General features: G+C 36.7%; 2 protein-coding genes across 2 annotated transcripts; both read right to left on the minus strand.

Annotated features, from left to right (window-relative positions):
* Positions 1–9,962: 9,962 nt before the first annotated feature.
* On the minus strand, positions 9,963–21,991 carry LOC146161022 (negative elongation factor D-like). Its single transcript, XM_083386045.1, has 15 exons — positions 21,868–21,991; positions 21,683–21,798; positions 19,881–19,990; positions 19,652–19,761; positions 19,299–19,406; positions 18,812–18,967; positions 18,255–18,385; positions 17,491–17,662; positions 16,922–17,053; positions 16,090–16,226; positions 15,626–15,740; positions 12,720–12,848; positions 12,198–12,305; positions 10,847–10,976; positions 9,963–10,713 (listed from the first exon to the last, which is right to left on the minus strand). The coding sequence occupies exons 1-15, from the start codon at positions 21,916–21,918 to the stop codon at positions 10,679–10,681; spliced, it is 1,740 nt and encodes a 579-aa protein (XP_083242171.1). The 5' UTR covers positions 21,919–21,991; the 3' UTR covers positions 9,963–10,678.
* A 162-nt stretch (positions 21,992–22,153) lies between these two features.
* Positions 22,154–24,091, minus strand: LOC146161023 (fasciculation and elongation protein zeta-2-like). The gene has a single exon (XM_083384572.1). The coding sequence runs from the start codon at positions 24,010–24,012 to the stop codon at positions 22,777–22,779; it is 1,236 nt and encodes a 411-aa protein (XP_083240698.1). The 5' UTR covers positions 24,013–24,091; the 3' UTR covers positions 22,154–22,776.
* Between the last annotated feature and the right edge of the window lie 361 nt (positions 24,092–24,452).

Consider the following 24,452-nt stretch of genomic DNA (forward strand, 5'->3'; position numbering starts at 1 on the left):
GCGTTTGTAGCCTACTGCGCTGTAGGCGTGGTGTAAAACCCAAACGAAACCATTAAAATCATTGCAAAAACTTTAAATATTAACTTGGAGCTCGCGCTCCCCAAAGAATTGCTTGACGCCCCCCATAGGGGGGCGCACCCACCAGGTTAAAAACCTCTGGCCCAGGGATGTCCAACCTTTTAACAGAATGGGCCGCAAATTGCCACTTAATTTCGATGGGCCGCAAAACCCATTACATTTAACAGGGTGACGTCATTTCGTGACGTCATAAAAGAACTTAACTGATAAACATCCGCTCTTCGAGAGTAAACTCGTGCGCAAATATGCAAGTGAATGTTAGCCTTATTGCGCGATAACGCGCGAAGCGTGCATTACAATAACAAAGAAACAAAAAAATAAGTGATATTGCTAGATTGCATCCAAGCTGACGATCAGTTCGCGGGCCAAAAAAGCGGAACTCGCGGGCCAACTTTGGCCCGCGGGCCTGCAGTTTGACCACACTGGTCCAACATATCATGCATTGTAGAAGCATAAACTTTAATTTAAAATATCTTAGAGGCGCACTTATAACCGCAAAATTAATTTTGTCATTAAATGCAAACAGATAAGTACATAGAAAAAAAAATTTAGCGTACTGGTTTGCGCATGTGGTACAGCCTAAAAAAGGACTAAAACAGCGGTTTCCAAAGTATGAGTCGCGCAGGGAAATCTACCAAAACTAATTCTTTCATTAAAGTTCGTTCCTTTTTAACGCACGCTGAATTTTTTGCATCATATGCATTTATTTGGCGGAACTCACTTTCAATAAATCATATATAAGTTAAATTTATTTAATTACATAACTAATTGAAATCTGATTAGTTTATGAAAGATCCTTGAATCGGAGAGGATTGGGTTACCAGACCATGCTCTCAAAACTACATTTTTGACAGCATTAATTATGTAAATAAAAACATTTTGGCACTTCGCTCAAACATCTGTTGGTTTTTAGTAAGTTTTTAGTTTGTTTAGACTTAAGTAGTCCATCACATCTACAAAGTACAAATGCTGTTAAACTAAAGAAAGATGTCGTATTTTTATTATGAGGCTATAATGCCTTAGGTATATCATTTAAAATTTAAAGTGTTGGCAATTGCAACCAAACAAGCGCAATTTATATAGAGTAATGCCATTAAACCATTTAAAACTCTTTGCTCATACTGTGTCGAGATGTTCATAAAACCTAAATTTGGGTCGCACTGAAAAAAGTTTGAGGACCACTGGGCTCACACTTTACCATGCCTCTAATTATCCAACTGCATAAAGAAGTAAGTAACTTGTGTATCCGCTTTAACATGACGGTTGTATAGCCTACATTCCTCTTCTTTTATACAACAATGAGTTATATCTAAAATGAATGCTATAACTTTTTTGTTGCCTAATTAAATTTCTACTATTTCACCTACTGTCCCCCTTGTTTCTGCACCCACACAACAAAATGGCCTGACAAATAAATTCGAACTTTTAACATCGTTCATCTTGCCCCCACAAATCTGAACAAAGTAATAAACGCTAGCTTCGCCTTAATTATACTGTTGGCAGAAAGCATGATAAATCTTCTTTCACGTTTTATATATTGCCTACCTGCGATGAATCATGTCTAATTGCCGTCAAGGATATTAAATGGAGATTAGTGCAGGTCACGTCTCAGACAAAAATTCGTGCAACAGGTTGATTTTTGGCGTCCTAGTTATATGAACGTGACGACGAAACAAAGTGAAAAACTTTTCTTCTTAAAATCCACATTTCGAATTAGTTGACGTAAGTTGTCCACCGGAACTCCGACTTAATTACTAGAAATGGCATAACGATTTTCAGCTTGAAACTCAAATTTTTGTAACTTGAACTAAAAGTTATTAAACAAGTTGTGTATCTTTTTGAGTTTTAGGGTAAATAAAAACTTGAAAAAAATTGCTAAATAAAGGCGCCAATAAATATTCCAACATTCACTTCTAACTCCACCATAAATAGTATTCTTTGCCCGGTATGGTCAGCCTGTTTGTGCTGTCGAAACGCTGGCTGTTCATTGCCGATTTATCCTATACCCTAATCTTAAGGTTGTAGATTAGACCATATTTTCGGCAATGGTCTAAAATATTGGAAGGAGTTCAAAAAAAAAAAATTTGAGGCGCTTTGCGCGAATCGAAAGCACTCTGTAACGTTACATCATGAAAGGCTTTCTAGATTATGTTGGCAAAAGCTGCGTTCCATCCAACACGCTAGTCTATATGGAAAATAAAAATATATTTGTATTACTACGTTTAAATATTATGGGCTGGTATAATATTCATTACGCATGGCGCATGTGGGATGAAACGATTAAGCCAAAGCTGCCTAACGCATAAAAATTGAAGAACAAAAATCGGTTTCGGTTGACGAAATCGATTTTCAATCCGTTTGTTACATTGTTGCCTTGTTTGATATTGGCTTAGTGGTGAAGGGTTAATGCCGACATATAAGCCACCTATGTGGTTCCGCTCCGTACAATAATTCCAGAAGCACAAGAGGTCCGCTGGGTAACACAAGTTTAAGAAACACTGTCTGCTACAGGAACAACAACCGAAATGTTCCCCCGAGCCAACAAAAGATTTTTTTCCGGAAAAATTAAACAATTCCGAGAACTTACGTTATAAAGCTTCGTCTGTCGCGACAATTGCTGAGGTCCAAAACGTGCCACGACATTTGTTTAAAATACCTAAATGCAATCTTGACGTAAGTTATGATACCGCGAAGCCGGTCGTGACTAACGTCGTGATAAAGCACGAAGGTTTGACACTTGGACCTACTGCATGTTATTCACAGAAAGCACAATTTTTCGGACAACAAAGAATTCCTGCACGCCAGCAACGTCGTTCGTTCCTAAATGTGTTACACTTTAACCACAAGACCAACGTTGAAATAACTAACAACATAAGTCAAATTCAATAGAAATTGTACAAATATCACCGAAACACAAAAGTCTATTTGTTTATTAAAAGAAAATAAAACATTAAAAGAAAAATAATTTAAAAGAAAATAAAACAAGCCAGGGCAAATACAATTTCCGCCCTAACGCCACCATTTTTAAATTAGAAAATTTAAAAAGTAGAAATTAAAATAAGTAATTTTTTTTATTTTGAAGTCACAGTTTACATTGGTCAAAGTTACTTGGTTCTTTTTGACGAAGGACCAATGATGCTTAAAAATCATATAGAAAGAGGCAAAGAAAACCATATTACTTCCTGTTTGATATTCTCAGGAGAGTATCAACTGATATATAGAAAAATTTCTGAGTTTGTGGAAAGGCATAACTATATATCACAAGTAAACGCAAATAAAATTAAATCAACTATATGCTTGCAGTAGTACACAGGAAGCCAGATCTCTTCACATTGTAAGCATTACACTTCAGTGTATAGTGGGCCATGCACGGTCAGGTTAAGTTTTTGCATCACGTGACATGGAATCCAACAATTACGATCCGGTGAAGGATATGTACTCGTGCGCCGCCACGCGTATTGTCACGTTAACCTTTTAAGGTTTAAACGGAAAGCATTGAAAAGCATTGCATTGTCTCTCGGTTTGGATGTCGTATGTCAACAAACTCTTACAGGACATATGGCAGGGCAACAATATAAAGGGCTTCGAAAATATTACCTAAATATTGTATGTCACCTTTTTACGTTTAAATGGTCTTTTGGGACATGACAAACATACATTATTATCTTGCGAAACCGATGCGACAATTGCAATGTTTTTGCCTATAGTGCCCAGGTTTTTGAAAATTATACTTTTTTGGTCGGTTGTGGTGTTAAGGTTGTAACTAGGTAGATCATTTGAACATGGCCCAAAAAAGTTAAAATTTTGTCAAAATTTGCACATTAAGTCAAAATTTATCAATTTTTTTTTAAATGAAAATCGATTACAAAATACACATAAACCATTTAAAATTTCTCAAAAACGTAATGAGCTTTCTAAATTCTAATTTATCTTAAAATTTTACAAAAAAAATAAGTTTTGAATTGCATTAAACAACATTTTGTTTCATATTATCATTACAGCTATAAACCATCATTAAAGCGGTTATCATCATTAGAGCTATATGCGGCATAGAAAACCACATAGCCCTAGGTTATCACGTTAGGTTCAGCTCGAAATTCGTTCTAGCCTCACCGAGTTGTGCATCTCTGATTTGGACAAATTAATCAAACAGTACTTGCTGTGTCTTCGGTGGTAATTTTATCCCATTTCCTAATGCGATATTCTGCTCGGTATTTTACCTTTGTAACTAAACTATTTCCTCAACAATTATCCCTATCAACTAACGTCTGCTTTTCTTCACGTTTTTATAAGTGACTGTCTTTTATCAAGAAGCTTTTTCAAGAATTTGTGTAAACCCGAAAAAAATAATTGATTTGTGTTTTACCGATCGTCAGTTAAACATCAAAAACAAATAACTGACAACGCCAAAACAATAGTAATGCAGTACTTCAAAAACAATACTTTGTTCAAATCTAATCCACTTCCAAGTTTTGTGAAAAAATACGTTTTGGTCAAAATTTGTTAAATTTTTACTTTTTATAGGTCAAAAAATAATCGCCCTAGTTATAAACATTGGAATCTAGAAATGATATCCTAACGATTGTCGTTTGGAAAAACATTATTTTAAAGTTACAAATTTGGAAAACATAAAAATAAGTAAAAAATTGAGACCATAGCTTTGCACGATGGTAAATATCAACATGTTTCGTTGTTGTACTAAGCCCCCAATATTAACAACAACAACAAAAAAATAATTTGTGCGTTTTAAGTTTGTCTCATAAAACCGTTGCTCTACTTGACCTTTACTCATTCAGTAAAAAAGAAAAAATGTATTGTTTAACACTTTCTTAAGCCGTTTAAAACTATTTTTGAAATCATAGTGTAGTCGATTGGTCGTGTTCAAATACAAAATTATTAAATCAAGCGACATTGTCTAGTAATAATGCAATATAAGCCGTATATGTCTATTTTCTGAAAATTTTTAACTTTTCTGTTCATAGCACCTACAACGCTAAAATACAAAAGATGATTCTCAATTGTGCGGAAGAAAAATAATTGCGTTAATTTTGTTGAAATTTGAAAAAAACAAAAAAACTTAAAATTAGAAGTCACAACCTAACGCATTGGGAAGAAACTATTGGGGACAATGCTTGGTCCCTAACCCCTGTGGGCAAATCGGATTTCCATCAACTAGACAGATTGTTATAATGATAAACTTAGCCCAAATCGGCCTTAAAGAGTATCAAATATAATTTAAACCAAGGAGCCCGAACTCGAAAAACTAAAAGTAGAAGCTCACTATGAAACAGTTAAATTCGTAGTAGAGATCGCGCCTCCTAGAATTGGTTGGTAAAGTAACGTCATAATAAAGAAGTAACTTTGAAGATACCTAATGTTAACGCTTAATTTCGTGGGCAAATATGGAACTGAAATCTTGGCTAAATGCAATTAAAAGATGGGTACAAAGCCTTTGTGCGAAATGAAAGTTTTCGTTTATTTGGGTTGAATTGGTAAAACACTTTCAGAAGCTTGGTTAGCAAGAACATTTTAGTAAAAAATTTACACATTTTGCTCCGACTCTTTCACGTACGAGGCTATCTCTGTTTATATCTCTGTACGTTCTCTGTACGTACATTCCAACATTTTTTTTTTTTTTTTTTTTTTTTTTCACGGTTTATTATTTAGAAATCGATTCATTCGTTGTTGTTAATTCAGGTAACAAGACTAAATACCAGGGATTATATTTTGTTTGTTTTTTATACTTTTCTTATCATAAAGTAAAACACTTTTGGGCACATGAAAGAAAATGGCCGATTTGTACAAATACTGAAGTTGGAATGGCTGACAATGGAGAGTACGGTGCAAAATGATCAGAACCGCAAATATATCATTTGCTAAACCTGATCCACTAATATGGCCAGACTGAGTTGCCGGAGCCGTTATTGTTGCTGAAGTCGCCGTATGTGCGGAAACATTTCCAAATCGGCACACAACGGCCCTTTTTGTTCAGGTACTTTCCACGTGGACAGGTACATTGCCAGCGGCAACGCTTTCTGTAACAGCGCTGACTGCCATGCCTGTTTCTGCCGTAGTAGCCGGGGCATCTACGAACGCATTTGACACAGCGGCATTTCCGGTTGCCTTAACACGTTTCTGCAAAAATAAGATGATTGGGCATAGCATTTTTTATACTTAACAGCGGTTTTTCTTACTATACTTCTGCATTTGACGCATTTGTAACGACGACTGTTCCAGGTCCCTTGTCTGCAGGCACACCCTGGTTTGCAAGGGCAGTTGTACGTGTCGCCTCCGTAATGGCCTCGATTGTTGTTGCTATAAGACCCCACATCGCTGCCATCGCCGTAACCTCCATAATCATGTGAGTAGCGGCTGCGTCTGCATTTTGACCGTCCGCAGTTTTTGCTGCAGGGCATACGTCTGTGCCAAGTTTTTTCACCTCGACAGCCTATGGAAGCAGGTAAAAACAAGTTTGAGAACACTCCTGATTTTCCAACAGGTGCTGCTTATAGTTGTTTGTTATAACCTAGAATATTCGTTTCATTTGGGAAAGCCAGACGCTGCCTCTTACAGATATTTTGGTTAAATTTTACCCACCACATGTAATAACTTTCTTGGTGTGTAATGTCAGCTCTCGTAGCTCTCGGCCGTTAAGATAAACAACAGGGCAAAAGCAAGCAGTGCCTTGTAAACCTTTACAACAAGCTTTACCGAAGCAAAGTAATGTAGCCTAGAAAAACAAAACATTAAAGTTTTATGGAATCCCTTAAACTTCTATCCCTGCCAAATATATCGCGTTAATAGGGAGTGTTTTAGCGCAATGTAAAGAAACTCCGTTCAACACCAATATTTATAGGTGAATAAAAGAAATTCATTATCAATGCCTTAATTGTATAATTGGGAGGAGGAAATTCGGGGGGCGTGTCTTTTGACTTACAAGATAATTATTCTTGCCCTTCATGAATAAATTGTCTGGCTTACACATTTCGGACGTTTCTGCAGAATTGACCTCGTGTTTTTTGGTCACCATCCAAAGGTACGATAATTTGATTTATGCCGTCGAGATGCATCCATATGCGTCTGTACTGAACTTCTTAGATAAAAAGCATGACACAAATATAATTGACAGGTTTGCTTTTAGAAACAAATTTAGGTAATTGCCGACTCACTAAATTTGCAAAACCAAAATCTTTTAAATCATTAAAGTTAAGGCATTCTTGCAAAAATTGTAATTAGACGAACGTCGCTGGGTAATCATCTTGACAATTGGTCTGTCACGGGAAAGTCGTTTCGTCCAGACTACAATACAAATAGAATATTGGGGTATCTACATGGCAATGTGGAAAGTTCGCTAAATTTGCCCGAATGACCTTACGAGTGTTACGACATCGTTGTTCCATATTAGACTTTGGCTTTCACGCGTCATTTGACCTCTCAAAACTGTATAAACCAGAGGTTCCCAACGTGGGCGGTACCGCCCCCCTGTGGGCGTTGGCGAGTTCCAAGGGGGCGTTTTGAGTCTTTTCATGATTTGCGGGGCGCTGAACGAACATAAGGGGGCGTTACATGAAAGTACTTATATCAAAATTTTATAAAAAGTTCACATACAAATAGTAACAAACAGCAATGTAGGACGTAGGTAACTTTTAACCTTAAATGGCAACTTCCGTACTGCGAACTTGTAGCAGTTTCCCGACCGTTGTTACGTAATAATTGGCTTTCTTATGTAAAGCTGTTGGTTGTTGTTGCGTTTCACCGTTTTATACGCGGCAAAATGTTTGTATATTTAAAGCAGGGGTCGCCAATCTACGGCCTACTACCCGCCGACTCTTTGACAACTAGACACGAGTCCATTTTAAATACTTTTTGACTATTTTAACTTAGTACGGGCGAAAATTTTTCGCGCTGCGCAAATGATCTTTCTACGTCCAGTTTGTTTACGTTTTGATGCTGTCTTGGGACTAGATCAGCGCTTCTTTACCGTTGGGACGTGGAAGGCAGCAAAGTGTGTCGCGGACAAACGGAAACGTATTCAAAAATATTAGACGTCTATTTTTTAACATTTTTTATTTTTTCGCCAATGTAATAAAAACTAGCAATTTAAAATAAATGCCGTTATACCTAAAAAAATCGCGCTCGCTTCGCTCGCCAGGTGCGCCCGGACTTCAAAACATTAACAAACACCATTACACTTTTCATTATTAGTATGGATAAAAAAAAAACGAGGCCCGCCTGATTCACAGTTGTTCTAACATTTTTCTTAGTTAACATGTTGCGCGGCCCACAGAGACATTTATCAGTTTGGTTGCGGCCCGCGACTAAAAAAGGATTAAAGTCTTGGTGCAGAAAGATATGAATTTTTCCTGGTAATGACATAACCTGGTAAAATAATGTATGTATAAATTCCAATAGTCAATGTATGTTAGGCAACCTAAAATATCACTGACAGCTTATCGAAACGAAAGTGAAGACAATATGATGTTAGACAACGATTAATATAATACTTTACTGTAAAGCAAGATGAGGGGGGCGATATGAAATAATACTGAGCCCAAGGGGGCACTAGTGTAAAAAAGGTTGGGAAACATTGGTATAAACCATAAAACAAATCACAGTTGGCAGGCATGCTTTGTTTTGTTACATAACAAAGACACTAAATAATAATGACTTTGCATGCCAATGACCACAAAAAAACAATTTGTAAAATAACTTCAAAAACGCGATAGCAAACTTTTTAACTGTGCGTAAATACTGTACTGGAGCAGAACAAACACAGAATATTTTTATTTATTTTTAAAAACATGTCTTAAAACCCAGTTTGATCACCTTTGTTCTTCAGCAGCTCTTCAGCACGATTTTGCTTTGTATTGATTTTGCCATTATCTCGATCTGCAGGATCTATGTGACAAATTTGAATAATGGCGTCTAAAAATATCTAAAAAAGCTTTTTTTAAGGGTAATCCAAAATCAACTAAATATTTTCGATTTGAGGAACATTTTGAAAAAAGGCCAAAACATGATTAATAACTAATTAGTCGGAATAGCATCCATCTGAATAAAACCCAACATCTAAATAATCAGAATAAGGTCTGAACAACCTTTTACGTAACTCCAAGTTTAACCCCTAACTTCATAACCAAATCCCCTAATAATTTCAACACTAACCCATATTCTGACCTCATCCATTACCCGCCCTCAAACAATAAAATATAAACAAACAGTACGGTGACAAAAAAGCAGAGCCCAAACTGCGCCGTTTCAACTAGGGAGCCAAAATGTCGATTACATAATGGCCGATTTTGAATCGGCGGTCCCAAATCCGTTATTCTGTCCATTTGGGCCATATTTTGATAAATTTGGGAATTGTTTTGACACGTTCAGGTTTTGTTCAGACGATTTTAGATCGTACAGTGGAATACAAAACTATATTAGAGCTGCTGGATAGTGTAGCAAATGGGTCAGTAAAGTATAACGCCAATACCTATATTAAACTCCTTGTTGAGAATTGGCAAAACTCGTCTTGTGTCGCAACTCGCAAGGTGTTTCCCAAACACTCACAAAATATATGGGAACCACAGCTTTAAAAAATGCCTGACAATTTTTTAATTACTTTTAAACGAGATTGTTTTTTCAAAAAAAAGTTTAACAACATATTCGCTAAAATAACTTATTTAAATATAGCTTTATGCCTTAGGGCAGTAGTTCTTGACCGGGGTGCCGCGGCACTCTAGGGAGCCATTTTTAACGCTCAAGGGTGCCGAGAGATATTTTAAATTCTTTAGGATTCCAAATTTTGCTCTATTGGTAAGCTTCTTCAATTTTTGTGTACGATAAAAAAGGCAAAAACTACAATAAAAGTGTTATAACTTGTTGCACAGTTAATGTACTGTTTTAATGTCGTTTATTATAACGATACAGTTAACCAATCTGCCAAAATACGAGCAAGGGAGGCGATAACAATTTATAATCCTTGTAGGGTGCCGCAAGCCAAAAACAGGTTGCGAAACACTGCCTTTAGGGTAATATATCTCTACGCTATTTTCTTGTTACATAGATGATTATATCTTATATGCTATAGTAAAATAAAGTAAGCAAAATTCAAACGTTTTGGTCTAGTAATTTTATTTTTCTGGGCCATAAGAAAAAATTAATTTTAAGTGCAATAAATTTCCAAACGCTTAATGGATTTCATGTTTGCGTTTAAAAACAAAAAATGAAATATAAACGAAAATAATTGGAGGGGTATTATGTTTTTATTAGCTAAAAATTTTTACAGTTCAAAACGGCAAATTAAAAAGTGAAAGTTCCATTTACTTCTTCACATTAAGTCACACTATAGGCAGTTTGTGAGGTGTCTTACACGCAAAGGCCGTAACACAAACACAGTTAGGCAGAAAAAAGACTGAAAGAGTATCGCACGGACCAGTTTGATGCGAGCTTGTGGCTAGTAGCAAATCGGTATTTTTGACCATCCTCTTTTGGGTCACCAGCTCGTCGCTGTACGGCGGTCAACTCCACAATTTGAGTTTTCCCTCCGCTTCTCTTGTTGTAGGTGGGCGGTTTTGCAGAAGTCACAAATCATTTTGTGAACTCATGTTTCTCAGGAAACCATGATGAAGTTGGTCTTGCAATGCACTAAATCCACACAAAACGGAGAGTTTTATTTCGTTTAACTCAAATCCTATAGAGCAAATTTACCTGTATGCTTAACAGGGTAAAAATGCTAAAGAGGATAAAATCCAGGGATACGAATACATGCAAGACAAACCTATAAAATCGGAAACCGGGTCATTGCCGTCGTCGTTACGTAATGATGACGTGATACTGTCGTTTTCGATAATAGGGAGAAACATATGGACGAAGTCGGAAGTATAAGGTGGGCAAATGATGTCCACAACCTGGAAACAACGCTTAAGTTATTCTTGAAATTTTTCGAATATAAAACAATGTTAGCAAGTGGATGTTGCGTACATAATCCGTGGTAACGATTGGAACTGCAGAAAAAAGGTATATATTATGAAGTTCGGCAGTCCAAGTCTTTTTCCACTGTTAATGTATAAGCCTAGCAATACAGCTAAAGCAAAACCAATGTTTAAGGCAGGCCATTTAAACGTAAGTCGTAGACGGCTTGTGGTTCGCAAATGGTTTCAAATGAGAAAGTGTCATGTCCAGACTGGTATGTTAAAGCGACCTTACACATCTGTGATAAGGAAAAACAGAAATTTGAAAAAAAGCATAACAATTAAATGCCATAACGTTTCAAAATGGACTACCTAAGCAAACATTTTTATTCCAATTATTCAGTGTTTGGCAAACTGTGGGCCGCGGCTCAAACGTGCGCCTGCTGTTTATTATTGTTTGAGTTTTATAATGTAGTTGTGTGCCACGAAACAGCCACACATTTATTCAATTTAATTCAAAATTTTGTGTCGTAAATGTTTTTTTTCGGTCAGTTGTTGCCTCGCAGACCAGGCCTTGTCCCCTAGCAAGTTTCCCAATGCACATACAAAAATTTGCGTGATTTGCGGAAACTTAACCCCATTTAAATTAGGTCTATTTAACCCTAAGCTGCTATGCATACTATTACAGAATGTTGCGCCCTGTGACATAAATTCTATTACTGGAAAGCACTACCTTTCTTGAACCAAACTATTAATGCCGTTTTTCAAAAACTCTATAAAGTACAACCTCTATTGAATTAGGCTATTAATGCCATTATTTTGAGCAAAATTCAAATCTTTTTGTATGCCTCATGGTAACAGATACACGCGATCAGACTGATTTCAGACACATATTTGCGCATGAGAACTTTGTCACGTTACTTTAAAAGTTTACATGCCCCCCGAAAAAAACAAAAACTTGCCCTGTTGTCGTACAAGTTTCACGTAGTGGGCTTTCAATAGTCGTTAAAAGGTATTTTGACCTGCGACAAAAAAGTTCCGACAACTGTACTAAGAAATCGCGAGTTATAGGGCAATTCAGCCTGTTCGTGAGGATGGTTGAACGTTTCAACAAACTGAAACGCACGAACACGGCCTTTAACTACAGACTACAGTACACACATAATCACGAACGCGCGACAGAAAACAACACACGCGCGCATGCTCGCACACGCACACCTCCATGACAAAATGACGGATGAGCGAGACGTCGGTGTCCTGTCGGTCGGTGCATTCCCGAATGTAGGAAACCACCGGCAGCACGCATCCGCGGCTCATCAGGTGAACCTGGTGTTCAAAAGCAGCGTTTAAAAAAAAAACGAAACCGGTGCGATTGAGTTGCAATTTTACTAAGTAACGCTATACTTATTAAGAAAAAACACTTACGCTGTGATTATTATATTGTACGAATAGAAAATTGGCAGTTTCCTATAACTAAAGCACGAAATTATCACAAAACTAACCACATAATAAAGAAAAACCGGTTAACGAGAACCAGTATGGCTTGCCACCTTCAGCTTGGCAAAGCGTATTGCAATTTAAATACGAACTAATGATTTGCCGAGCTATTACCAAAATTAGCGGTTAAGAGTCGGAAATAAACCAAAAATATTTATTGGAAGCGCCCAATTTTCACCAGACGTATAGTTAGTTAAAATGTTTGATGCTTCCAGAATTAACAGCTATTTTCCGGCGACTTACCATTCGGTCGAGAACGGTTTTCTTGAGCTCAAGTTGCACCAGCGTGTCGAGTTCGGAAAAGGTTTGCTCGAAGAGTCGCACCAGCAGCTTTAGGACGTCTTGGTGGACCAGCTGGTGACAGGATACGATCTAGAAAGGGGGTCTATTTTTAAGGTTGTCCGCACACCGTTTAGAACAGGGCGTGCCACAGTTATTTTGGAACCAAAATTGGAATATAAACAGTATAACGGGATAAGAAGTTGTGCGCACGAACATGATGCAGCAGGCAGCGGTGCTGTCGTTGTTTCTCAACTTGCTAAACTCTGATCCTGTGTAGCTCAGTTGTTGTGGCGCGACGGTCCCGGCATGCCTTATGTGAGTTCAAATCTCACCGCAGGCTAGATTTTTCTAGGAAGGCCGTGCTTGCAAGTGGATAAGGAAAAATTTAGTAACAATCCCAAATTTACACTTCAGAATTCGGAAACGCAATTGCAAACTACATCGTCGTTGTGGTATACTGGACAACAAATATTAAAATAAATATCTTAAGATAAATAGCTTAAGGGGCTGGACTCTGAACTTCAGGCCGTATAGACTTTGAACTTCAGGCCGTATGCAATTAATAAAGAAATCGAGATGCGACTAGCCGAAAAGTAAACTATGATAAGATAACATACTTCCACTTTTATACACACGGCTAGGACTCGGCACCTATTCAGCCAGCGCTTCTCAACCAGTGGATTTCGATTTATAAATAGGGCATTTTAATGTTGTTAAAGCATTAACTTATTCTAAGGGTTTTGGTAACTATATCAAATGTTTGGGTACACTATGCACGGACCGGTAGAGTAGGCTAATAATGAATTACAAAGCCAAAAAGGTCACATTAACTGAAGATGATATAAGTTCGTATTAAAATGTCCTAATCGAGTTGATGTCGATCTACTCGACCCTTTTGGCTTTGCAATTCATTATCAAGCTATATCAATTATTTTTTTAAAAGTATCAGCTTCGTTTAGTTTAGCGTTTAATTGCATATGTTCTTTGTGCTAATTATTTTTTGTTACATCTAATTACAGATTCTTATTAAGAGGACCGCTAAGTAAATAAGTTCGAGAGAGTGGACCTCAACTTAAAGCAAACACCTTCACCAGGCCTGCACAACTTACAACAATAAAAGGGTCACAACAAGTCAAAACAAAACTTAGCGGGCCGCACAAGAACGGGCATATATTGTTCGCGAGTGAACTTGTGCGCAAATATGCAGCTTAAACTTAAACTAATTGTGCGCAGCGCGAAAAAACGGTTTAATTTGGTTTAAATCGACAAATCTTCAATTTAAAATGATACGCAACGCGTATGTCACATAACAAAGATTTCGCATTTGTAATCTAATTTAACAGTGAATGCACTTTTAGCAGTTAAGATTGGTATTTGCGTAGTCAAAGTTAGCAAAAATGTTTTTGTAGAAGATATGGCCTGGTTGTCCCTTCTACAAAGTCGTTGTGACAATCCATTTACAAACACTGTCTTGTAAGTTTGTAACCCACATAACAGACTACCCCGCGTACTCTGGTCTGGCGTAGCAAAAGTGCTCCATACGCAATTAATAAAGAAATCGAGATGCGACTAGCCGAAAAGTAAACTATGATAAGATAACACACTTCCACTTTTATACACATGGCTAACTATGCGCTTTGTGCATTGTTGTATTTGCCAAACAATACAGAAAACATGTGTGATCGCGCATACACAAGCAAGTTTGAACTTAATTTAAAAAGAAATAAAACCAAAAAATTGTATTACGTCGTTGGCCACACGCGGGCTGCTGCATAAAAAGGTTGCGCGGGCCGTATGTTGTGCAAAGCTGACCTATATACGGTCGTATTTGAGGACATTTGGGGGGAGTGCCTCTTTTCGGGCATCTATGCTACTTAAGATCCGGTCACGACAGCGAAATACCATGAACTCGCTAAGGACATCGCCGCAAATGACGTTACTGCGAAATTTAGTTTAACTGGGGCCGGTTAGTGATCTGGGGTTCACCGTTACCGGTAAATGTAGAACTGGTTCGGTTCTACACCGAAAAGCCATCGCAGACTCGCCGAATCTGTCGATCTATGATGCAAGCAGAGCAAGCCAGAAAAACAACTGGCCTGCAGTGAGGTTCGAACTCACGACCTCCGGTCAAGCCGGGGCCGTCGCTTTCAGTAACCCTATGCGGATTCACCTAAATGTTCTTACGAGAAGCTGTTGTTTTCAGAACCCACGAGGCTTAGTGTCTGTTGGTCATGTAGCCTGCTTGTTCGCCTATTATACAAGAAATTACCAAAAGTATTAGTAACTTGTAGTTGTAGTTATTTGGTTCCAGCACAAGCATTCCGAGCTACATGCTTGTTAACCTTGTATTCACTTGGCCGGAAATATAACTACGTGGAAAGCCTAAGCCCGAACTTGGGGAAATTTTTACTTTTTAAGGCGCTAAAGTAAGCGATTTGTTATACCGCTAATATGGTGACAGTGGAGTATCCAACACTGAAAATGATTTGCAATTTAAACCTAATCCTTTAAGAGTAAAGCTACACAAATGTGTTTAGTTGCAATTGGAACCCTCTAAAAGTCTACGAATAACGGCTCCGGGTTATTAATACCGAGTTACTATGTTAGACCTCGAAATCCGTGGAAAGGACAAGGATATAATGCACACGAAAGTAAAATCATTTCTTGGGTGTTTTGTCAAAAATCATATCGAGCATTACAATCAAAAAGGATCTGTCAACAGCCTTCATTGGGTGTTACGTATAAAGTTCAAATCATCTACGAACGTCACTGTGCTAAAAACGGTAAAATACCATCAAAGGCAAACAGAATAGACAATTAGACGGCCTTGTCAGTGGTAGATAAAACTGTCTAATTTGTATCCCCACCTCATCAAGCAGGGTAAGATGTAGTGGCGTGTGATCAATCTGTTTTTCGAAGTAGGCAGGATCTGAGACAGTCTGGTCGATCCAGCGCAGCACTCCAGTGCCCACTACCGGATACCTGCAAAGAAAATACCGAACGCTGGGAGGACCTCGGACCAAAAATAAGGGTAATGCCATTAGAATGTTACCCGTTCAAGTCGCAATTTCATTAATACTACGACATGTCACGACACTGTGTCACAATTACCTTAATAAATTACACTCGTAAATTTATGACGTACAAATCACAGCACAGCTGTACCGCTTACCTATTATATTGCTCAACTATATGAGATTACAAACCTCGCCTGCCAAATAGAAAAAGTAGTCACGCAATAATACAAAAGTCGCAGCTTTCGAGGATCGATTGTAGTCCGCACTCCTTATAATGCTCTGAAATCAAATTGAACGAAAGCCTAGGCACCAACCTGATACAGTGATACAAGGTTCCAATTTCGGCCAAAAGCTCCATTTGACCCTGTCCCCCGCTCACTAGGTGGTGCACCTTGTCGATGGCCTGCGACGTCTGAATTAGCTCGTCGCGAAGGATCGCGCGCCTGTCGCCCTGAACAAGTACCATCACAACAATATCTTAGACACATCTTAGGGAATTCAATGAAAAGCACTAGGTAACCGAAATATGGGGATCTAATTAACCATAACTTATCATATAGACCAGGGGTTCTTTTTTTACCGCGGACCCCTAACATTTTCTTTCATCTCGCGTGGACCACTGTAGGCAAAAAAAAATAAAAAATGACGTCATTGATTGACGTCACAATAGAAATATACTTCATAAAATTTTTAATTAGATCTTCATGGACCCCCTAAAATAGTTCACGGACCCCCAAGGGGTCCATGGACCCCAGTTTAAGAACCCCTGATATAGACAATGACGACTGACATATTTAGTACATCAAGTTATCTTTGGGGAATTAGTTAAATAATTCAATTTGACGCTGTTATCCGATTACGTTTGAATGAAATTATGTAAGGCTTCAACAGTCGTTCTTCGCTAAATTTCGTGTTCAGTTGGGTCACAACAACGCGTGGCAATTTAATGACTACCAGCGGGACCATGTTATTGGTTCAACACAAAGACTAATCGATACAAAACACGGTATAACTTGAACTTTGCCGTTGCGTCAACACGCACACAACAACACAGTGCGACGAGGTGATCAATAGAGTACAATTCTAAAAGCGAACAACGTTCGAAAAACTACAGTTCATAAAAGCGGCTGAATGAAGAGCCCGCACCTTGTGCCACTTTTCGTTGACGCTGGCGGCGTAGGCGAGCAGGTAGATGTACTTGTGCTTGTGGTCCGGGTTAATTTTCGCGCCTCGGCTCGTAAACAGACTTTCGACGAATAGCTCGAGGAAAAGGGGATGCTACAACAAAAGGTGCTGGTTTACTCCAATGTGAGTCGAGCGCGTGTAACAAGCAAACACATATTCCCGGGGTAAACCACACAGAAACGAACAAAGCTTTAACATTAATGGGCCTTGATGAATCACGAGATTTTAATTATAAACCACTAGTTTAGAAAGCGGGTTTTCCGTATAAGGTTGCTATATCAGAAAAGTGGGACACAATTACAAGTCACCGTACAGCAACAAATCCACGAAATCGCTGCCCGTGCAGTTAAATAAGAATACATTTAGGATTTATACGCCTTACTAATCATTCGTTGGCTAAAGAAGAAAATATCATCGCATTGCTTTATGAACATCGTTACTACAATACGTTCACGGTTACTGGCGAAATTGCGTACGAAAAACTTTAGCTTTTCCAAAGATCCAAGTCACAAATGTAAGTAGATCCTTACCCTAAGCAGGGATACCGGGGGAGGGTCATCGGAAGAATAGAGCTTGTGCAGCGCAGTGACGTCACCCGGGTTCAGCTGGCTCTTGGAAAGCATTGACATAATCGCCTGCTTGGCTCTGGGGTGTGACGAAGCCCCACTTAGTGCAAGGGTAATGTGAGTGACGTCATGGCCTCTGCAAGTATAGTTTTGCGTAATGTTTGTCGCATTAACAACTGCACAGTGCACATACAAAGTAGAGTAACACCTAAAACAACCTACTAGTGTCAAACTAGAATAATCACATAGAATAAAGCCAGTTTTTCGTAAGACTTTTGGTATGGTCGGGGTCGTTGACTGACGTTGACGTACCTCTCGAGTTTCATTGAGTTTGCTGATTACTAAAAGTGGCTGACTGGATCTATAGACGTGGTTAACAAATCGCAGTCGTACGCAAGCATGTGTGTGGTCTTAGGGTAACTTTATCTCGTATAATATAGAGGCTGTCGCAAGTAATTGTTTCTTTACAACATCTAATTGACCTTTCGTTTAAAGTCGTCTAGTCGCACTGGGCGCTGTAAATAGTATTTTTGGAATGAAAAAGAAGAACTACTGCTTTGTGGTAAACATAGCCATAGTCACTTTAGGAAACAAATGCGTAAGATAGATATAAAGAAACAATAACCTAAAATTATTGAAACTCTTTTTTTTACATGGTTTGAAGAAAATCAGGAAATTATTTTCACAGTTTCTAAGATACTTGTCAGCTTTATACAGTTTGTACCCACTTTTGTTTGGCGTACTTTTGTACCTCCTGTGAAATACGTCTCACAACCGAGCCTCCGTGCTTTTCCTGGCCCAGTATTGCCATCACCACTTGCGTGTAGAGGTAAGTGTGCTCGGCGTGACAAACCATTTTCTGTTATAAATGGAAAAAAACGTTAGCTGCATGTACGATACTTATTGCGAGTTTTTGCGTTGTTGCACCATGATGCGACTTGAACGATTCGCCTTAAAAGGGCATAATTTTGTTTATGGCCTTATTAAGAAAGGGTAAACAAGTGCTAGTCTTTTGGCTATTTTGGCAATAACAGCCTAACGTTTTATGTTACAGGCCTAAGTTAAGTGGCAATTCAATCTATATTTCATATCTCTTTACTTGTTCAGGTTGGTAACATTTCAATTTTGGTAACATTTAAGGTTGGGCGACTATAGTTTGTTTTGTATGTTTTGTTCATTGTTAATCGATCATTTTTATATTTCTAATATAATACAGACACTCCGTTTATTCATTTTTTTAACGTTTAATTCTGCAGTTTTAGTTGAAACACACAAAACCACTTACAGCAAACTCTGGTATGTGTCTGTTCAACGCTTCTTCACCGCCGTCTTCTAGAATGGTTGCAAGACTAGTTCGCAGTACCCTTGAGAAAACCTCAATCTGAGTGCATGCTGTCGACACATTGGTGATTTCAGCTTGGTATCCAGCATCAGATATTAACTAAATAAAATTAAAAAATTAAATTTGTGCAGAAATAATTGTAAATTTAAAACAGAAAAAATTTAAATTTTAAAAATATATGCAATACCAAATCATTCTGAGTTTTAAAAACTAGCTAAAGCTGTTTTGTATATTAAATCAAGCTTCAGTTAACACAGATCAGGATGTTAATAAGTGTACTTTGATAGCACAAGCACAATTGTCTGAGATTAGCTACAAAGGTCAATGAATAACTGACAAGGGAATAGCCTTAGGAATCTTTTCTTAGAAGTGATATTTCAGAGCTACTTGTAATGTGTTGTAATTTAACCTATTTAAATAATGCACATACCTTAATAGTAAAGTTTAGCATAAGACAATCTGGATATTCTTCCGCAAGTTTGTAGAAAAGCTGGCGCCATTTTTGATGAGCAATCATGTTTTCAAGCCAGGAGGGTGTCTAAAAAGCAAAAAATTCAATTATATATAATTCAAAGTAAAATATATCTTAAGACATTAATTACAGCTATCCCAAACTTGTTGGAAGGACTAACACCTTTACAAATTCTATATATACCTAAAGGATTGTTTTGATTAGATTCAATGTATATTTCTGCTTCCATAAGATAGATAAGGCATAAAAATAGAAAACAAAACAAACCAAAGCACAAATAAATACGCATGCCTAACAAGCAAAAAATATACCTCTCCCCCTTCTGTGAAAATAGTGTCTGCTTTCTTTGGGTCAAAGTGTTTGAGAAGCAGATCTTTTAAATGATCTTCCACCAAGTCCTGAACTTCAGTAGGTGCAAGGCCTTAAAATAGGGAAAAAATAAACATGTTATAAAAACACTGCTAACTGTCAACATAACTGATATCATGAGCTGGACTTTTACAGTGTGAGCAAAAATGTCAGAATGATACATGAACTTACCACACATAATCAACCACTCAGCAAGAAGATTAACTGTCTGAGCCACAGCAGTATAGTTCTCCGATAACAGCTCTACAACCTTCTCCGGCATTCCCCCAGCTTGAAAATACCTTTTCAAAAGAATAACTGTAATATATGCAAGAAAATAACATATTTTAGTGATAATGGAAACTAGTTCAAAAAATATTGTATCTATGTTTGAAAGGCTCGAAGGGGAATTTGAAAGCTTAATTTTTGATAATTCATCAAAAGTATGTCAAGCAAATTGTACAATAAATAAACAATAAACAATGTTTCATAGGGCCAGTTATACATGTTTTTAAATGGTTGGTATGTGTAAAGCCAAATACTGATACTGTTTTATGAGTACGACTATTCAGGAATAAATATAATGGCAAAAATATGCATGGGTAAAAATAGTCAAAGTACAACAAAATTCAAATTGATTTTTCGTGTGCTTACCAATAATAAAACCTAAAGAATGTATATTTTTATCATGCACCTAACTCAATGAAAGTTAAAGCTTGTTATGAAATACAATTCTGGTTATATTAGCAAAACTGGTGTATGCAAAATATTGAAAAATGGCCCATAGTATGGGTTGGTAGAACATAGTGTTTGCAGAAAAGTATTTGTTGCAAACATTTTATTGTGTGTTGTCAGCATATTAAGTGTAGCCTATATAAAGTATTTTTATCAAACATTTAAACATATTAAATTTGCACAGCCATGTTGCAGTTTATCTATTTATGGGAATCAAGAAATTTAAAAAACCTAGGGATTCAAACAAAACTTTGTTGTAATTAGGGATGTTTAGAGTAGAATCCCAGGGGATTTTATAATAGCAGAGTTTGCGTATCTAGAATAACGAATCTGGAATATTGAATCTTAATATGTTTTATTATTATTTAACTACCACTCTTTTTGGGGGGAGAAGGGATTTATCATAATATATCCTATGGTGATAGGAATCAATCACAACATACTTATACTGTAATTAGGTGGAACTATCTGCGGTAAAACAAACAAGTTATATCAGTTCCAATTACCCGATATAAACTGCAACATTGGAATACACTTTGCTGACATATGTATTTTGCAATAATAAAAAAATGATCTTCCAGGTGTCTAACATACTAAACAATTGCTATTGGAAATGAAATGAATTTATAAATAGCAAAACAAAACTACAAAACAGCTGTTGGGTTGTTCTCAAAACTTTGCCTAAGTCACAGGAGTACAATGTAACACAAAATTACAACAATTCGGCCCACTTATACATTTTTGGTGTGTCAGTTCTAGTCTACTAAATGTGATCTGTTAGGCAGTCAAATATCATGCTGCAAAGAATACAAAGCTTATATTGCCAACAATCCAATATTTGACAAAATTGTATAACCTCGCTGATTATCTGATTTAATGAAATTACATTGGGTGAAGATTATCGGCAAGTCATTGGTTGTCCGCAAAAATGCTGACACAGAACTACATGGCTACATTTAAAACAAGCACTATCAATGAGAAGTTATATCGGTTCCAGTTAACCAATCCAAATTGGAATAATTAAATATGAATCCTATATGGATTTGAATCGAAAGATGCCATATTCTACTTTGAACATCCCTAGACGCAACCCCCTGTTCAGTCTTTCAAAACTTAACTGAACCCCTAATTTTGGTGTATAATACATAAATCAAAGTTAATCCCATTACATACAATTTGGCAAAATGGTTCAACATTCAAATTTCTAGAGAGGGATTGTATTAAAAATTTTTACGAAAATCATAATGAATTTTATAAACCTTTTAAGGCAGGTAAATATGGACGACTCCATTATAAAATCTTTGCTTTCCATCTGATTAATGCACAAAGTCTTAACTGCTTCTGTATCATCTTCCATGTCTGCTCCAAGGTCCATCTATACAATGAAATATTAAAACTTATAGATTATATACTAAATCAACATTATAGATTGGAAAAAACTTACAGAGTTGGAGTCTGGTGTTCCATTTCTCCATGAGCCAGTATTTATATCCATTTTTTGACTTACAAGTAAGATAAAAAGATTGCAAAGTATACAACCTAACTAATAATAGTATACTTTACTTCGATCAATTTTTCAAGAAATAAACAAGACAAAAGTTAAACTTTTAAACTTCAAATATATATCATTAATAGGCAAATGGAAATATGACATGATAAACTGTTAATGAATTTTACTACTTTTTAAACTGACAGTGCGATTACAAAACATAATGTAGTACAGTACCACACAAAAACTTGTTCCGCAGGAACTAATTTAAAGGTAATAATAATACAAGTTTGTAACCTAACATATTGGAAGTTAACCATTGAATTACAAAAACAACTAATAGCGAACAAAAAATAAGTTAGTACTGCATAATATTATGTTTATATCTAGATCTACATACAAACTTGCTTGTCATTTTGAATTAAAACCCTAGTGCATAATATTACTGTCATGTGTCATCTATCATGTTATGTTCGATTTATATACAATAATATTTGGCAATTTTAGTCAGACAAAATACAAAATTTATAAAATTAATACTGACCCAAAGCTAAGATTTGTTATTTATATATAGCAATATAAATGCACACAAATTGATTAGCAAAAGAGTTTCACAGCAAATGAAACTAAAAAATGCATGATAGTGTAATATGTCACTATATAGGCAAACCTTACAATTAATACTAAGAAACGAGGAAAATCAAGAATCAGCTAAAACTCACTTGCAGTGATTCACAGTAAAATTAAATATGCTTAAGGGTGTATTTACATGGTTGTTTAAAAGAAACAAGGTAGCATGCAGTTCACACATATGAAGTCGCTTATAAGAGCAATTTATTCATGACCCGATTTAAAACAAACACGTTACAGCTTCAATGTATTTTGGTGAGTTCCAGAGGGTGCAGGACACAGAACTGTCAATATATAAGTTGTCAAAAGTGTAGGTACTTCTTCACTATCTGCTTTAATTGCATTTAGCAATCGAATCATGGCCTGTAAGTTGCTGAGTGTAAGATCATCTCTGTTACAAGGAATGACAGTTGTTAAGTAACGGCCATCCCTACTGGTAACAGAATCGGTAGTGGCACTGCGCTTAAGTCTGCCAAATTTCTTGCCACTTATAATGGAAGTTGGATTTGACTTACAAAATTGTTCTTGTTTGTACTGAACCTCCAACACACTGGATATCAAGGTATTACGTACTTCATTGTTAAACTGGAGCTCGTCCCTATTGTTAAGTTGCTGAAGTAACTCTGCCGACAGTTCTTTCACTTCAGACTCCAGTTGTTCGCAAATGGAACTCAATTCGGTAACAGATAAATATTTAAGTTCTGTTGCCCTGTCACTTTCTTCTTGGCTGGATGGAGAACCAATTGATCTTCTACTTGCCCTTACACTATTTCCATCAAGTAGGTCATGGTCATCTGTATATAAAGAGTCACTTATAATTATACCAGTTTGTTCTTGTATCTCGAGGTCAACAGCCTCATTGTCATCTTCAGTTTTCATCATTATCTGTTCCAGTTCTTGGATAACTTCGTCAGCAGTTTGCATTACTGTCTCATTGGTGTCCAAAGATTGAGTAAAAAACATGGTATTGTCTTGTTCTGAGTATGCATTGTATTCCACCATCTTATGCAGGTCCATTTGCTCAACAAGTTCCTCATCTTCAATATCTTTATTGGAATTATTATTGCTTGCTACAGATTTTGCTGTATCATCCAAATGATCTAACTCAAGGGATGACATATGCAACTTGCGAATATGAGATTTATGCCAATCCAGTGGTTGGACTAATCCATAGTTGTCAGTTATTGTTTTCCAAATTATGTTGTTGAACAAAACATTTTCTTCCAGGCTTGAAATTATTTCATTGCTTACACTACTTGGTTTACACTCAACTCGAAAGGATGATGCTAGTGTCTCTTCAAAAGAATGAACAAGGTCTTCCATGCTTTTATACTGGACGTTGTCATGGTTTAAAGTGTTTTCAAGCTTAATATTATCAAAACTAAGGGTATCTGAATGTTCCTTGCTCGTTGGAGAAAATCTGGAAAAGTTGTCCCATTCATCATCTAATTGGGCAACCGGAGCTTCCATAATTTGTTATCAATTGATTAAAAAACGGAAAACTTATAGTTTCAGTTGACATTACAATTTAACTACAAAACATATAGCTTCACCTGCATGACAAAAATCAATTAGAAGAAATAACCTTACTCAAAATACTTTGCATAATATCTCCGGAAGTAAACAAGATATCGATCAGAAATTTCTACACATTACTCAAAGTAACCTAAGTTAGCCAGCAATCAGACTTCTAAAAAACACAAAACATTAAAATATTAACATTCATATTTATGAATATTAATATTTCATATTTATGAATATTAATATTCAATCATATTCAACCTTAAAATTTAAAAATTAAATTTAAGCAAAGAATTTTGATCTGCGTACTTCCCTTTGGTATTATCAGCAGGGTGCAAATTGTACAAATAAGTAATAACAGTATTACAGCCACGCAAATTTGGGCAGAA

This window comes from Ascidiella aspersa, chromosome 3, assembly GCF_963924565.1.
Source record: "Ascidiella aspersa chromosome 3, kaAscAspe10.2, whole genome shotgun sequence".
NCBI lineage: Eukaryota > Metazoa > Chordata > Ascidiacea > Phlebobranchia > Ascidiidae > Ascidiella > Ascidiella aspersa.

Bases quoted from the DNA above. Each gene is read 5' to 3' on its own strand.
- LOC146161022 (XM_083386045.1), bottom strand. From the start codon at position 21,918: ATGGATATAAATACTGGCTCATGGAGAAATGGAACACCAGACTCCAAC. The intron at 15,741-16,089 runs GTTGGTGCCTAG...TTTTCTTTGCAG, and splicing joins ACCTTGTATCACTGTATCAG to GTATCCGGTAGTGGGCACTG. The intron at 12,849-15,625 runs GTGGGGATACAA...CCCCCTTTCTAG, and splicing joins ATCTTACCCTGCTTGATGAG to ATCGTATCCTGTCACCAGCT.
- LOC146161023 (XM_083384572.1), bottom strand. From the start codon at position 24,012: ATGGAAGCTCCGGTTGCCCAATTAGATGATGAATGGGACAACTTTTCC.